The sequence below is a fragment of the Ruditapes philippinarum genome, unplaced genomic scaffold (assembly GCF_026571515.1).
Source record: "Ruditapes philippinarum isolate M1 unplaced genomic scaffold, ASM2657151v2 ctg239_1_1_1_1, whole genome shotgun sequence".
NCBI lineage: Eukaryota > Metazoa > Mollusca > Bivalvia > Venerida > Veneridae > Ruditapes > Ruditapes philippinarum.
Window position 1 is genome coordinate 64,147 of NW_026858173.1, and position 16,418 is coordinate 80,564.

Sequence of the window (16,418 nt, forward strand, 5' to 3'; positions counted from 1 at the left end):
ATATATTCGTCTTCCACTAAAATATGTTATAATATATATACTTCTAGCTGCTTGAACAAAACAAAAAATGATTCCAGGACCCTTAATAAATATACAAGCTATTAGTTTAAACATGTTTATTTATGCTCGATTGGAAACACGTTCTATCAACTTATATTAATCACTTTAATGTCCGCTTCCTGGAACTAACCAGTACTGATATCAAAGGAGGAAACATAGAGGTGACCTGAATTCGACTCGAACCAAAACTCCTGGGATTGAGAGGCAAACATTTTAGCTATTAGGTCTCTACTACCCCTTATCATTGTATCATCCATAATTTGTGATTCATCAGGAAAAAATCACATCTTGCTAGAGCTTTAATGGCACATATACTGCTACCATGCAAAAAGCAAACGTAGAATGCATTTTAAAGTCTGTCAAATAGTTTGTTTGAAACAACTTCAACGCGTTCTTGAAATCGTCATTTCGAAAATGGTCATGATGGTTTAAGGGATAACATAACGTTTAAGGATCAATATATACATGTGGATACTCTCCTGCGCATCGGTCGAATGTTCCACTATCGCTCACTACTGAAGTAACGTGAGTGTATTCAGTGAGCTGCGAAGGGAGCGTAACATGTTGAGTGAACAGAACGCCATTCATACTATCTCCTCTCGTACGCACCACTGTAAAATGATACATCTGGTTTGCAACTTGAAGAAAATAATTCATGAAATATTTTTCTGATTAAAAAAGTTTCGATTTTGCTTATACCTAACTCATGGCGTAATATAATTAATTTTAATTAGTGGTATAACGTCATTTGTAAATTAAAGTACATGTCCAAATCACGCTTTGTGCGCCTAAAATAAACTTACAAGTTCCATGACCATACCCCTAGTTCAAATACTGTTGATGTTACACGCGACACAAATTTGACTTAGTCAAAGGGCAATAACTCTGGCATGATTGCCCGATCCCAGGTGCACAATAACATAATGCTGACCAACGTACGTGTAATATTCTATGACCCCTAACTAAAGTATTTAACTTTAAGACAAAGAGAAGAACAATTGTGTAATGTTAAACAGATATCAGTATCAAAATAACAAAGCCATGTATATCATATTTGATTTTAATCATAAGCATATTGTAAACATCATATCATACTAAAACAAGATATGTTTGTAAAACATGTATGCCCCCTATCAGCAGCAATTATTCATGTGATAAGGTAATTATGCATGACTTCTGACCCAGTGATCAAACAATTAATAAGGGTTATCAAGTATCTACTGGTCATGACCTTGACCTTTGACCCCTTGACCCAAAACTCAATAGGGGTCATCTGCTGGTCAAGACCAATCATCATACAAAGTTTGAAGTTCCTAGGCCTAAGCGTTTTTAGTTAATTGATCAGAAACCGTTTTTACTTACAAGGTCAATGTGACCTTGACCTTTGACCCATTGACCCCAAAATCAATAGGGGTCATTTGCTGGTCATGACTAATCACCATGCCAAGTTTGAAGTTCCTAGGCCTAAGGGTTCTTTTATTATTGATCCGAAACCGTTTTAACATACAAGGTCAATGTGACCTTGACCTTTGACCCCAAAATCAATAGGGGTCATCTGCTGATCATGACCAATCACTATGCCAAGTTTAAAGTTCCTAGGCCGAAGCGTTCTTTAGTTATTGATCAGAAACCGTTTTTACTTACAAGGTCAATGTGACCTTGACCTTTGACCCCTTGATCCCAAAATAGAAAGGGGTAATCTGCTGGTCATGAAAAATCACCATACCAAGTTTGAAGTTCCTAGGCCTAAGCGTTCTTAAGTTATTGATCAGAAACCGTTTTTACTTACAAGGTCGATGTGACCTTGACCTTTGACCCCTTGACCCAAAACTCAATAGGGGTCATCTGCTGGTCACCACCAATCATCATTCAAAGTTTGAAGTTCCTAGGCCTAAGCGTTTTTAGTTAATTGATCGGAAACTGTTTTTACCTACAAGGTCAATGTTACATGACCTTTGACCCCTTGACCCTAAAAACAATAGGTCATCTGCTGGTCATGACCAATCACCATACCAAGTTTGAAGTTCCTAGGCCTAAGGGTTCTTAAGTTATTGATCGGAAAGCATTTTTACTTACAAGGTCAATGTGACCTTGCCCTTTGACCCATTAACCCCAAAATCAGTAGGGGTCATCTGCTGGTCATGACCAATCACCGTACCAAGTTTGAAGTTCCTAGGCCTAAGGGTTCTTTAGTTATTGATCGGAAACTGCTTTTACCTAAGAGGTCAATGTGACCTTGACCTTTGACCCCTTGACCCCAAAATCAATAGGGGTCATCTACTGATCATGACCAATCACCATACCAAGTTGGAAGTTCCTAGGCTTAAGGGTTCTTTAGTTATTGATCGGAAACTGTTTTTACCTAAGAGGTCAATGTGACCTTGACCTTTGACCCCTTGACCCCAAAATCAATAGGGGTCATCTACTGATCATGACCAATCACCATATCAAGTTTGAAGTCCCTAGGCCTAAGGGTTCTTTCTTTATTGATCGGAAACCGTTTTTACCTACAAGGTCAATGTGACCTTGACCTTTGACCACTTAACCCCAAAATCAATAGGGGTCATCTGCTGGTCATAACCAATCACCATACCAAGTTTGAAGTTCCTAGGCCTAAGGGTTCTTTTGTTATTGATCGGAAACCGTTTTTACCCAAGAGGTCAATGTGACCTTGACCTTTGACCCCTTGACCCCAAAATCAATAGGGGTCATCTACTGATCATGACCAATCACCATACCAAGTTTGAAGTTCCTAGGCCTTAAGGTTCTTTACTTATTGATCGGAAACCATTTTTGCTTACAAGGTCAATGTGACCTTGACCTTTGACCCCTTGACCCCAAAATCAAAAGGGGTCATCTACTTGTCATGACCAATCACCATACCAAGTTTGAAGTTCCTAGGCCTAAGGGTTCTTTAGTTATCACTCGGAAACCATTTGGTCTACGGACCGACGGACCGACGGACCGACAAGTGCAAAGCAATATACCCCCTTTTCTTCGAAATGGGGGCATAATAATGTGTTAAAATACAATTGTTGATGTGCTTCTTTATTCCCTACATAAACATAACAAGCTGCAACATGACTGTTTTAACATTCCCCACCTGTTTTGATAAAAAAAAAACATGAGGCGTCCTGGGCAAATACAAGGTTAACATTTACTTGAACAATACCATTATTTAATCAACGCCATACCCACATGCTTGAGAAACTTATATCAAAAGTAAAATGCTTGTCCCAATTTTACTTTTTCACATTAAAAAAAATCAATGGTGAATTATTTTCCTCATAGTGTAAACCTGACATTTATCTTTGACGTTTCTCTTAATAACTGCAAACGGGTTGATAATTGAATATAATTCTACATTAGCAACTTAGTTCTGTAAATTAAACATAAAATACGCTTTGCAAGAACATTAGGATATTGAATGCATAATGTTATCAACTATTTCAGCAGTCCATATCACTGTTAAACGCTATATAGTATCAGTTTCTTGTAATTAAATAATGGATGAGTAAAAAAAATATAACATTCAAAAAGCCAATTATTACAGTATATATTTAATTACAATGTGTATACGATTGAAACTTGTCCAAAATCTTGATTTTCATAATGAATTTATCTATAACAATAATTTTTAATAATAGATAAATTAATTAACATTGTTGATTAAGATGATATCTGGAAACCCTGATCCCTCGGAAGCATTAAAAATAGCAAAATTATATGTAAAATGATGACGAGCGGTAATCAGTTCTCAATACTTAAGAATGGTAATATTTGAAATTATAAATATTTTAACTTCAGAATGCGCTAACCGTGTTTACCATAACGCTACCTTTGTTTCCTCTAAATGCATAAAGCTGATTATTCTATCTATAAACACACAATACATTTATATTAACTGCATATTTTCATATCGGGTATTCATTAGTATCAGATAGTTTTTATTATTTGCAGAATGTCATTTCGTTCCTTTTAAATTTCTTGACTTCATTGAATTCGACTGTTTTAATTTATTCAAGAGAATTAAGAGAATTCACGAAAAACTCAAGAAGAAGTTGTAAATGTGAAGCATGCATTTTACGCATATAATTACATGTTTTATAATTTACAGTACAAAAATGTGAAAGGATATAATTAATAGTTTCCAATAGCTGCTGTCTCAAAAAGAGTGTTTTGTATAGCAACACTGTCAAAGGTATTACTTTGTATGATAATTCCTTTGGAGAAAGCCTTCAATGTAAGATAACGCTACATTATTCATGTCACATGTATATATTCCTTTGCCAGTTAGGAATGCCAAATCAACAATGCAACCAAGTTGCTTAAATTCCGATGAAGTCAACATGCGGTCAGTTGGCTGGTTAGGTAAAGCATGAATGTTCTTGTGGTGAAAGATCAACAAAGCCGTGCGTTCAGACTCTACAATAAAACAATAAAAATCCATTGAAAACAAAACAATCAAGTATTCAAATCATTCCGAATAACATATACATATTTATATATTCTATCTATCTTCCCCACCTTTATTGTCAACTTTTCAATGCAGGGATACTAAGAATAATCAATAAATAAATACTTTGCAACTGAATATTTTCACGCCCTAAAAAAGGAAAATGACATAAACTGTATTATGCAGCAATTTAATTATATCTAAAAACAAACCGATCAAAACGTATTTTCTATACTTACTTTCAACACCATCAATTGCAGAAGTAGCATCGGTCCCCAGATTTGAAGAGTTTATACACAACACAAGGATAGGCTTGTCAGGTTGTATGTTTGAAATGTTTTCACATCTGATAATGTCCAGGTGCATACCCATCTTTTCCATCTGCGCGTCAAGCATACTAGATAGCTCGTTTACAACCAACGCCATCAAAGCATCTTTTCGTTGGTAAAACAGTTGAACTGGAACTGCACTTTTATTCTCGACTCCGTGAAAAAAAAATGAGACTTTTTAACGAGTCGCTATACCAGCAATATAAAGGCAAGGGTTAAACACGTAACATATTGGCGTTACAATGTTATATTAGCAAGTAAATGACAAAGGAATCACCTTCTCAATTAATTCAATGATAAATATGATATGTTTGTATGGCTTCGATACATCGTTGAAAAGAATAATTTTATGCCCGGCAGATAATTGCATACTATAATTAAAATAAACTCGTTCAATAAATCCATTAAGAAAAGTCTACAATCATTCAATATCTCCTATTTCTTGATCCGTATTTAAATACTTCAATGTCATATTGAAAATAAAAGACAAATATATAACTATTTTAGGTATGGTTTTAGTGACATTCGAATAAAATGTTTCTGAAACAAAATATATTGTAAAATAACTTGTTTTAAGGCAATATGCGATATTATGCTGCTTACAATAGCATCAAACTTAGGTTGATAACATAAACATGCATATTATTTTATGTTTTATCAAGATCTCTAACGCCATTCTCATATTTAAATTTACAAAAGCCAGTTTACTTTTATGAACATCGAATGCTTGAACATCAATGTGATGTGTTTTTAACAAAAAATATCAAACCTCTTACCAATCTTTTTCCTTTCCCTGACTTTTCGTTTCTCTTCCTCGAGGTCATAAACATGTCGCCTCAGTTGCTCTATAGTGCGTTCTAGGAATCTTTTGTCATTTTCCGATCGATCAAGCTTTGACTGGAGGGAATCCATTGCATCAGTTTTGCGCTTTAATCTTAGTATTTCAGTATTAAGACTCTTATTGTCATTTTCTATTTTCGTGTACTTCATTTCCAATTCATATTTCTCATGTTTAGCACGACGTGCCTCTTCCTTAAAATTCAGCAAGGTATTAATTCTCAATTCGAGTTCAGTTACTTTACCCTTCGATTGTTTTAACAACGTTTGCAGTTCAATGTTATTTGAAGAAATAGCTTTGTTTTCCGCTCTTATAAAGTTTATTTCTTTGTCTTTATCAAAATATCTTGAACCATCAGTAGAGCTTGATCGTTTGGATGTATGCGCAGGACTGCCCTGGTTTGATGCCGCTGACATCGGACTTCCTGTGTTTCTGTTTTCTGTGTTTCCTGGCGGCGATTCTGCGTCGTCAGAACTATAGCGTGTTGAGATTTCTTGTAAACAATTATCAAGTATACTAAAACTTTCACATAAAGCACCTACTTGCTTGCTCAATGAAGTCTGAAAATAAATTTAATCATGTTCGCAATATTTTCAGAATTTAACAAAATTATAAAATTTGTTTTCAAGTTATAATTTTATGAGTGGATTTATACTCACCTGATAGTACATTACATTAGGATTTATCTCCGCATATTACGTTCAATCCGCCTAATAAAAACCAAGCGTCTAACTACACTGATCATCACATGATCATTAGACGCTCTGTAGAAGTACAACAGGACCCCAGTTTATTCTATAAGTGAAAAACGTGAACCTAGTATAACTTATAGAAATACATCAGGGGAGGAGGGTGGAACCTATCAGGTGAGTATAAATCCACTCATAAAATTATAACTTGAAAACAAATTTTATAATTTCATTTCGTGATTTATACTCACCTGATAGTACATTACATTAGGATAGATTTTTAAGCAGTACTCACCTCCGGAAGTGGTGATGTATTTCTGCCTTCTTCTTGAAGATCATAAAAACAATTCTCTGAACAAAAGACTTCTCTCTTTTCTTCTTCTTTTATATTTTAAAACATTCTTCTTCTTGAAGAACCTCATAAAAAACTTTCATAAAACTTCTTTATATCCCATATATACATGTATATTAAACAGTACAATCTTCCCAAAAATTAATTCCCCACAAAATCCGTCGGGAATAAACTTTGAATTAAAAATATCTTTGGAAAATTTCAATCTTCTAACGTTGAACTATAGTGACGTTTAACTACACAGTGAGAACACTTGGAGTAACTTGTGTCAAATAAAATTTAACGAAGGTGTTTTCTCTTGACCAATCAGCAGCATCGAGAATTGATTTCATTGACGCACCTTTAAAAAGTGCCCATGATGGACCTAAAGCTCTTGTAGAATGTGCTGTTACACTTTTATGTTTATCTTCATAAGCCTCTTGAATAGTTTTAACAATATATGAAGCCAATGTTTGTGAAGAAGCTTTAGAATGAGGTACATTTATTGTCAGAAATAAACTTGTTTCATCTTTACCTTTAGAACGTCTGAAAGATTCAGTTCCTTTAAGATAGATAGCAAGTGCTCTTTTAGGATCAAGTAATTTGTTGGTCTTGAAAGCTGGTACAACAATTTTTGCTGATGAATGACCAGGTCTATCCTGTTTAGCCAAACCTTGTCTGAAAAAAGTTACCCCATCTGCCTTCACAGATATAGCTCCTTCTCCTAATTTTAGCGCTTGAAGGTCACTGGCTCTCCTGAATGTCGTGATAGCTATAAGAAAAAACTTTATATGTTAAAAATTTAATTGATGTTTTTCTCAAAGGTTCAAAAGGATATTTTTGTAGCGCACTAAGAACTTTAGGCAAATCCCATTCAGGCAACAACTTTGTTAGAGGAGGTCTTAAATTGAATACTCCTTTAAATAATCTGATAACATATGGATCTTGACCAATAGGAGTGTTATCTACTGGAGGTAAAACTGCAGATAACATAGAGCGGTAACCTGCTATTGTACGATACTGTAAACCTTTATTGTACAGATCTGATAAAAACTCAGCACAATTATTTAAGGAAGCTGTCAAAGAGTCAATATTCTTTTCACGACACCATATCATAAATTGTCTAAATTTACTGGAGTAATCTTTCTGAGTACCAGTTCTCCAGCTGGCTGTAAGAAGTTTCCTAACTGATTTTGAAAAACCTTTTTCTCTAAACTGTCTGTCGATAGCAACCATGCAGTCAGTTTCAGAACACCTGGATTTGGATGACATATCTGAGATTTTGGTTGTTGTAACAGATTATTTGTAACCAATGGAAGACGAAACGGTTGAGCTACCGACAGATTCAATAACTCTGGAAAACATGGGCGTCGTGGCCAGAATGGAGTTATTAGAATCAGTTTGCAATGAAACTGTTTCATATGATGAAGAACTCTGGGAATGAGACAAATTGGGGGAAAAGCATAAGCATGCATGTTCTCCCATGAAACTGAGAGAGCATCTATTGCAAATGCTTCTTGGTGTGGGATCCAGGCACAGAATATCTGAGTTTTCCGATTGAGGGCTGATGCAAAAAGGTCTATGCTCGGAACACCCCAAATTTGAAATATTGTTTGAACAACTGACTGATTCAGACTCCATTCCGTTGGCTGAATTTTCATTCGACTTAGACTGTCGGGTACTACATTTAATTTGCCTGCGATATGGGCTACTTTCAAATTCATTTGATTTTGTAGAGCAAATTTTCATAAACTCCAAGTTTGGAGACAAAGGTAAGGAGATTTTGTTCCCCCTTGTTTGTTTATATATTGTACTACGGTTGTATTGTCTGACCGTATCATGACATTTTGACCTCTTAACAGATGACTGAATTTTTTCAAAGCAAGAAACACTGCCTCCATTTCCCGACAATTTATGTGCAGATTCTTTTGGCTTTGAGACCACTGTCCCTGCACTAAATGATTTTCCATGCAAGCCCCCAAGCCTATCATCGAAGCATCTGTTTGTAGAACCTTGTCCGTTTTCCATGGTAGAAAAGATCTGCCCTTGAAAATATTGGCTGGGACTAACCACCACTGAAGGTGACCTATCAAATGATTTGTAACTGGTATTTTGAAATTCAGATCCCGAGAACTGGGTCGCCAATAATGAAGTAGATGTAATTGCACTGGACGCATAAATAACCTGGCATTCGGAAAAAGTTCTATACAGGATGCCATCAAACCCAGAATTTGTAACATAATTTTGGCTGTGACCAACTGTTGTTTTTGAATTGCCAGAACAAACTGCACAATTTTGTGATGTCTGTCTGGTGTCGGTGTTACTGTTCCCTTTTCTAAATTGAAACAGCCCCCTATGTAAGTAATTTTCTGAGCTGGACACAGTTGAGATTTTTTGACATTTATTATAAAGCCTAGTTGCATAAGAAGATCCAGCAATCTCGATAGATTTTGAACAAGCTGTATTTTGACTGCATTTAGCCCTAGCCAATCGTCTAAATAGACTGCTAGACGAAACCCCCACTGTTGTCTTACATAAGCTGCTAATACTGTAACCAGCTAGGTGAAAGTTCGAGGAGCACACTTGGGGCCAAATGGTAGTGCTCGAAATCGATATGCCTTGCCCTGAACAGAAAAACTTGAGGGTAATATATAGGGATGTGCATGTATGCGTCGCTCAAATCTATCGAAATTGCATAATCTCCTTTCTGAACAAAATTTAGAACAGATTTTAAGGACTCCATTTTGAAATGTTGATGTTTCAGATACCTGTTTAGGGGCTTTAAATTTATAACTGGCCTTAGATCTCCAGTTTTCTTTGGAACAAGAAAAAGCGTACTGTAAAAACCTTGTTCGACCTGGTCTGGAGGTATTTCTTCTATAGCATGTTTTTTTATTAATGTATCTACCTCCTGCAGTATAATATCTAATTGTTTTGGGGGGACTCTTGTTTCCAATACCCCATTGAACTTTGGAATTTCTACAAATTCTAACTTGTAACCTTCCTTTATTATATCTTGAACCCATTGGTCTTCTGTTATTTCTCACCATTTTGGATAAAACTGTTTTAGCCTGCCCCCAACAGGTATCTGTGGATGAATCATTAACAAGTCATGTTGATTTGTTACGAAAAGTACTACTTACATTAGATGTTTTAGGCTGTGATTTTACCACCTTAGGTATGGTAAAATTACTTTTATTGGACCTCTGTGGCTGTCTGTAGCTCGGAAATTGACTCCTGGCAGGACGACTTTCAAAAGTCTGATTAGGCAACCGTGGTCTCTTCCACTGATTTGAAGAGGCAGAATCTGGAAACATCCTCTTGCGACCTACCTCTGGTAAAAGATCTGACAATTGAGAATTCATATCCTGTCTATCTTAAACTTCTTTTCCATACCATCCCAAAACACTCCTGTATTGGACAAGAAAGTGTCCATAAATGATCCTTAATGTCTCTAAGATCATGTAAGCCTGTGTCAGCTGAAGGTGCTTTTCTTCTAATTAAATAGTGAAGAGCACCACAATGAGATATTTTATCCAATGTCTTTGTAGACATCGCAAAGATATCTCTAACACACTGTATGATTTTGTCTACATTGAGAGAATTCTCTTGTGTAAATGTATATAAATTTTACAACGCTTGTTGTACTTATAAATTAATAATAATGCCCATGCGTGCTGCACATTGACCTTGAAATGCTATCTTCTCAATGGATTTTTGAGGTTGTGAATACAAAGATTGAGACTTCGAAGCTGCTTTACTACCATATTTCTTCATCAACAGTGATTCTACTATGGTATCAAGACTTGGAACTTGCAACAACTCTTCTGCAGAGTCACTTACAGGAAATGTTGACTTATAAATGTCTTTATAAGCTGAAATTCTAGAAGGGTCTGAGCTGCGCCATGACTCCTTAAGTACTGTAACTTGACTGTCATCAATAAGCAACCCTGAAGTATCTTTGTCTGGTTTAGTAAGTGCATCTTCACCAAACATTTGTGCTAACACTTTCTTAGAACTGTATTTAGTAAACCTATCTGGCTGTGGAATGCCATCAGCGTCTACAATTTCAACACTAGTCAATGCCTAATTCAGAACGCTCCCTTTGTCCTGGTTGCAAAGAGAGAACATCATCCTCAGGAATATTGTAATCCCTGTTCAATGAATTAGTAAGAGGTAACAAGGATCTACTACCACCTGGAGCGGTGTTATCCCTCAATGGCACAGGTCTACTCTCACCAGAAGTGAAGTTTTCCTGAGTGTCAGAAGTACACGGTCTCTGCAAGACAGTTTCCGAATTATTCTTGGTCATAAAACCCATGAGCTGATCAAATTTAGCATGTAAAGAAGAAACTTCACCTTTAAAATCGGTAACATCTTTACGTAAAGAATCTTTCTTACTCGCACGTGGAGTGCGTTTCTTTGCCGAAGATGACAAACTGGAAGTTCTAGAAACTGAACTTTCCGATAAATTTTCTTCCACCAAATCAGAAGAAATAGCTTCACTATTCATGATAGAATTAACAAAAAGCAAACTTACAATAAAAGTCCAAAATAAAAGTCCTATAATCACACAAGAAAATAGTTTCATAGCACGATGTGAACGTTTTGAACGCCGAGAATAAACTGTAGTCCTGTTGTACTTCTACAGAGCGTCTAATGATCTTGTGATGATCAGTGTAGTTAGACGCTTGGTTTTTATTAGGCGGATTGAACGTAATATGCGGAGATAAATCCTAATGTAATGTACTATCAGGTGAGTATAAATCACGAAATGAAATTACAAGACAGCAAAACAGGGAAGTATACTTATGACGATGATTTTCAATTTACATTTTAGGCATTATATTCAATATACATAATCTCCACTTTGAAGAGGTTTATAAGGGCACTTATTATTGAAAACTGCATTATGGATGGTTCAAGCCCTAGCTAGTTCAACTTTTTTCATTTTCTTTCTTTTGTTATTCTTCAAACATTACTTACATTACATTCAGATAATTTTAAGATTTTTTCTTTATTTTAATTATACGTATAATTGTTATGAAAATTGACTGGCTTGATAATGCTAAATCTGATACCCAGTATGTTATATGATATTTTCAGGTTGTTTAGAGTGTCCTTCTCTCTGAAAAGAGCCCTTTTTTATATCAATGTTTTAGTTCTGAAAAGACTTCAAAAAGTCCAACCAATAAGGCAAATTTTGTTCAAATGTTGCTAAATTTTCCTTTTAAGTATGACACTCAACCATGTTGTGGATATTCAGTTACGCATAGTGTCCAATAGGGGTATACTACCTTAAATTTTAGTATACAAATGAACTTAAGCTTCAAGTCTGATATTAGGTCTGATCAAAAAGTTAATGCAAACGTTCATTCTAATATAATGAAACAGTACCTAAGATCCGAAGTTTGATTATTATAATCAAATTCAAAAGAAGGAAAAAAGTGAAGTACAAGGTATTTCAATATTAAAACAAGGCTGACATTGTCACAAGATACGCCCGTCAAAAAAGCTTAAGGTAGAGATGAGGGCGATATGAATTGGGCAAGCAAGTTGGTCCCTATTCATATTTTCATCTGTAATGTTACCGCTGTATATGACCTGGACCTTGTTTGCAGAGACCTGCATTTAATATGTGACACTCAGGCCCACAATGTTGAAAATGTGTACCAAGTTATATTAAAATTCCTCAATGCATGTAGAAGTTTTGCTCCAGACAAGCGTTTTTCAAAGAGATCTTTAAGTGAGACCATGACCTGGGCACTGCGTCTTATGGCGGTGATTAATTCTATAAAGTAACATTAAAATTGCATGTAGGAGATATGCTCCGGACAATATCTGGATATTTAATTATCTGTAGTGACCTTGCAAATATTAATCTAAATTATGCGTATCACACCTGTAGTCATGATTATGACAATCTGTGTTTCAATCCCTCAATAAATAATTACTAAATGGACCCTATATACATCTTCATATTCTTATCTGAACTTTGATCTCTATGTGTGGCCCTGACCTCGGTTGCAGGGTCTTAATTTAGTGGGCGACACTCTGTCTCGCAATGATGAACATTTGTGCCAAGTTATATTGAAATCCCTTAATGCATGTAGACGTTTTGCTACGACAATGACTTGTAAGTATGACCTTGACCATTGACCTAGAGACCTGGTTCATGAGCACAACACGCCTTCTGATTGTGGCGAACATTTCTTTCTTGCATAGCAGACTGGCGTTTCCGTGAGTTTTACCCATGCCGGAAATTTCATCTGGCATGGGGGGTGTCAGATGAGTCGTATGCCATACAACAACGTCAATTTAGCGCTTATTATGAATGAACCGCGTTAAAATGACGTCACTTTTGAAGGGAATTTCGTGCTTAGGATTACGTCATTTCGCCGTTGCTATTAAAGTTGTAAATTCATACGCTATTGTAAGAAAATAGTTATGGATAAAATGACTTTAATTTCCATGAACAAACCATTTTAAATATGAAATAATATGGCAGTATATGCAAGAAAAAGTATCAGACATATGTTTGCGGTTCGGATCGGAATATCCTTCCCTCGGGGAACCCGCCCATGGGCGGTTACTCGGCAAGCCTCGTTACCGCCCAATGAGCAGGGACTCCTCTTGACGGATATTCTGATCTGAACCGCAACATATGACAGATATTATTAATGAAGCCCAATGGGCGGTAATGAGGCATACCCTGTGCACGGGTTCCCAAGGGACGGATTTTCCGATCCGAAAGCCAAATATATGTCAATCATTGCATATTCTATCATATTCCATCATATTTTAAACTTTTTCTTTAATAAAACAATTTTCCATTGAAATACATGTCATATACACCCGTAACTATTTTCTTACCATAGCGTATGAAAGTACAACTGCATTCACAACGGCAAAACGTCATCCTTATAATGACATTGTAGAGCACGCGACTCATCTGGTAACCCCCATCCCCCTCCAAGCCAGATGAAATTTCCGGCATGGGTAAAAACTAATGGAAACATCAGTCTTTTATGCAAGAAAACAAATTGCTGGCACCAAGAAGAAGCATGTTAAGTTATAAGAACACATTTCAGTAAATTATAAATCGAATTTAAATCATCTGACTTTGACAATGCTTCTGTATTGCGTTTTCCGGTTACTTCTTTAAATATATCGCGACTTTGTAAACCTATAAGTTGATACATGTACTTATTACCTGCACGGAATTCAGAATGACGCCAGTTTTCTCCAACGTCCCGCTAAAATTGCGTTGATGAGTGTTCTGCAGTTCTGAAGAGGAAGAAAATAATGGAGTGTGTTCAGTGATATTATCATGCATAGATTTTGAGACAAAACTTTTAGGTCGGAAGTAATTCATAATTGTTTTATATAATATTGTCTCTTTTTAAAGGTAAAAAAGTCATTATTTTCCGCAGGTTAATTTATTGTCTATTCGCAATGCATTATATCGGTATGCATTTGCCAGGCTGAAAATCTTTATTCTTAATTAATCTTATAATACTGAAAATGAAAAAAGTTAGTTTTAATTTAACGGTATAAAAAGATAGATACAAAAATAAAAATAAATTATGCTAATGGCAGGTAATTAGCTTTAAATTGAAATATTTTAAAAAAGGAGTCTTATAACTATAAGTTCAAGATTATGACAATGTAAGGTTGTATAGTGAAGTGCATATTGAGGTAATGGCAGAATAAAATTCAACTAAAACATGTTAATAGCATTTAAGTAAAATTATCAAAAACAAGTACTTTACCAGCTAGTTCTTGATATAGTAACTGTGCTGAGGCATATTGTGCTTTTACACTAGCTTCTATGCTATGTACAATACATTGATGATTATACATACAACTCTGAAATTGAAATAACCTGAATTATATCTAAATCCCATACATTACTACTAACAGAGAAGGAAAAAGATTTGTCCAAGCAAAAACTGACGATCATTATATGGTAAGAGAAATTATATATACTTTATTTTTTTAGTAATTAGATTAACAAAATAAAATTTAAAAAAAAAAACATAATGAGAATACATTCGTGTTAACAGATCATCAAAGAACACAAATTCGTCTACTTTAAACAATATAATTATTTCAATGTTTAAACTTGTCTGGTTGTATATTATGAACAATTTTATATTAGACTCTGTAATATAATTATAATTCTACTTAAAACATAGCCACAGTATACTTTTAATCTTTCAGCGTCACTCTTCAGAACATAATCCGCTTCCTTTGTATACGACCCTCCCATGTTTTCTAAATAAATTAAAAGTTATTTTTCACATTAGCTCTTCTCCGCAGTATAGTACTAAATAAAGCGAATCGATTTTAAAACTGTAAACCTGTTTAGATACATATTTTAGATTCTATAATATATCAGTGGTACATTAAAGTACATCTCTAAAACACTGATCCATTGTTAATGCATCATTCAAATAAAAGTTAATTATAAATATGTTTTTAAAACTGCTTAAATCCAGAACTTACCTGTTTTATTACTTATTCTCCGTGTTTGTTTTCGTTTTCGATTATCCTTACTGGTCGGGGACCATCAACCGGACACTTTTTGAACATTTTATCATACAGATTTCATAATTTTAAACATAGAGACCTGAGAATTTGACACAGTACAGCTAGGTTTTTCTCAGTTTGTTTATTTATGATTATATTGACGGAGCGATAGCCTCGACAAGGTAATAGCAGACGGCATTTTGATAATGAATCGAATGATTCAACAAACTTGGTAAAGTAGCTGACAGGTTGGTGATAAGTAGATTGGTACTAACCAACTTCATAGCTTAGTAGCAGACGACAGTTTGGTAATGATCAAATTGGTTCGAACAAACTTCGTCTAGTGTTTGCCGACCACAGTTTCGTTGTAATCAAAATGGTTCGATAGCAGACGATAGTTTAGTAATTATCAAAATGATTCGAATATCAGACTACAGTTGGGCAATAATCAAAATGGTTCGAATAAGCTTCAAGTATTCGCAGACGACAAGTTTTAGCAGACGACAGTTTTGTGATAGTCAAAATGGTCCGAATAAACTACTTCGTCGAACGGTGACAGATAACATAGGTAACAATATGAATATAGTTGTCACTCACATAACAAAAGCTCGAATTTCTTAAGAACTTTAACAACAAACACATATATTTTTGGAATATGGCCGTGACTTTCATATACGAAAATTAAATAAAAAAAAGAACTTAATTCCAAATTAAAACTGAAGTCAATTATAAAATGAGAAAGTAAGAAAAATGCCTCTAGCCAAAATGCATAGAGACAACATAGCAGCGCAAAAATGCCGAAAACTATGATAATAAGCTTAAACTATGCATAACCTTCAAGGGAAAGGTACTGCATAATTATAGGTAAAGAGAAAACGGGGCGAAAATGCTCCCAGAGGTCTCCAAATAATGAGATGATAAAATAAGTAAAGTGTGACTAAAATACACAGTGTAACGATGTTAAGAAAAATGTGATACTTAAAATATACCCCACCGAGATATGCACTTGATGTATTCAGGGCCACATGATATTTTATGAAACATAAAATTTACCCAATATTTTGGATTAATCGAACACGGCCTTATTGCTATAGTTGCTAGCTAAAGATTCAATAAGTTCTTGTAAAGATGATATGAAGATGTCAAGGCCGATTGGAGATAAATGCACACCATCATTAGGAAA

The 16,418-nt window shown here is 35.1% G+C and overlaps 1 protein-coding gene across 2 annotated transcripts; it reads right to left on the minus strand.

The window, feature by feature from the left end:
- Positions 1-3,347: 3,347 nt before the first annotated feature.
- Positions 3,348-15,362, minus strand: LOC132752363 (uncharacterized). 2 transcript variants are annotated; one of them, XM_060742674.1, is made up of 7 exons: positions 15,212-15,362; positions 14,913-14,980; positions 14,476-14,572; positions 13,917-13,990; positions 5,622-6,243; positions 4,756-4,998; positions 3,348-4,485 (listed from the first exon to the last, which is right to left on the minus strand). In XM_060742674.1, exons 2-7 carry the CDS (start codon positions 14,973-14,975, stop codon positions 4,265-4,267), a joined length of 1,320 nt encoding a protein of 439 aa, XP_060598657.1. In that variant the 5' UTR covers positions 14,976-14,980; positions 15,212-15,362; the 3' UTR covers positions 3,348-4,264. The 2 variants fall into 2 exon arrangements, with proteins under 2 accessions (XP_060598657.1, XP_060598658.1); XM_060742675.1 differs by lacking the exon at positions 15,212-15,362 and having other exon boundaries at positions 14,913-15,118.
- Positions 15,363-16,418: the final 1,056 nt, after the last annotated feature.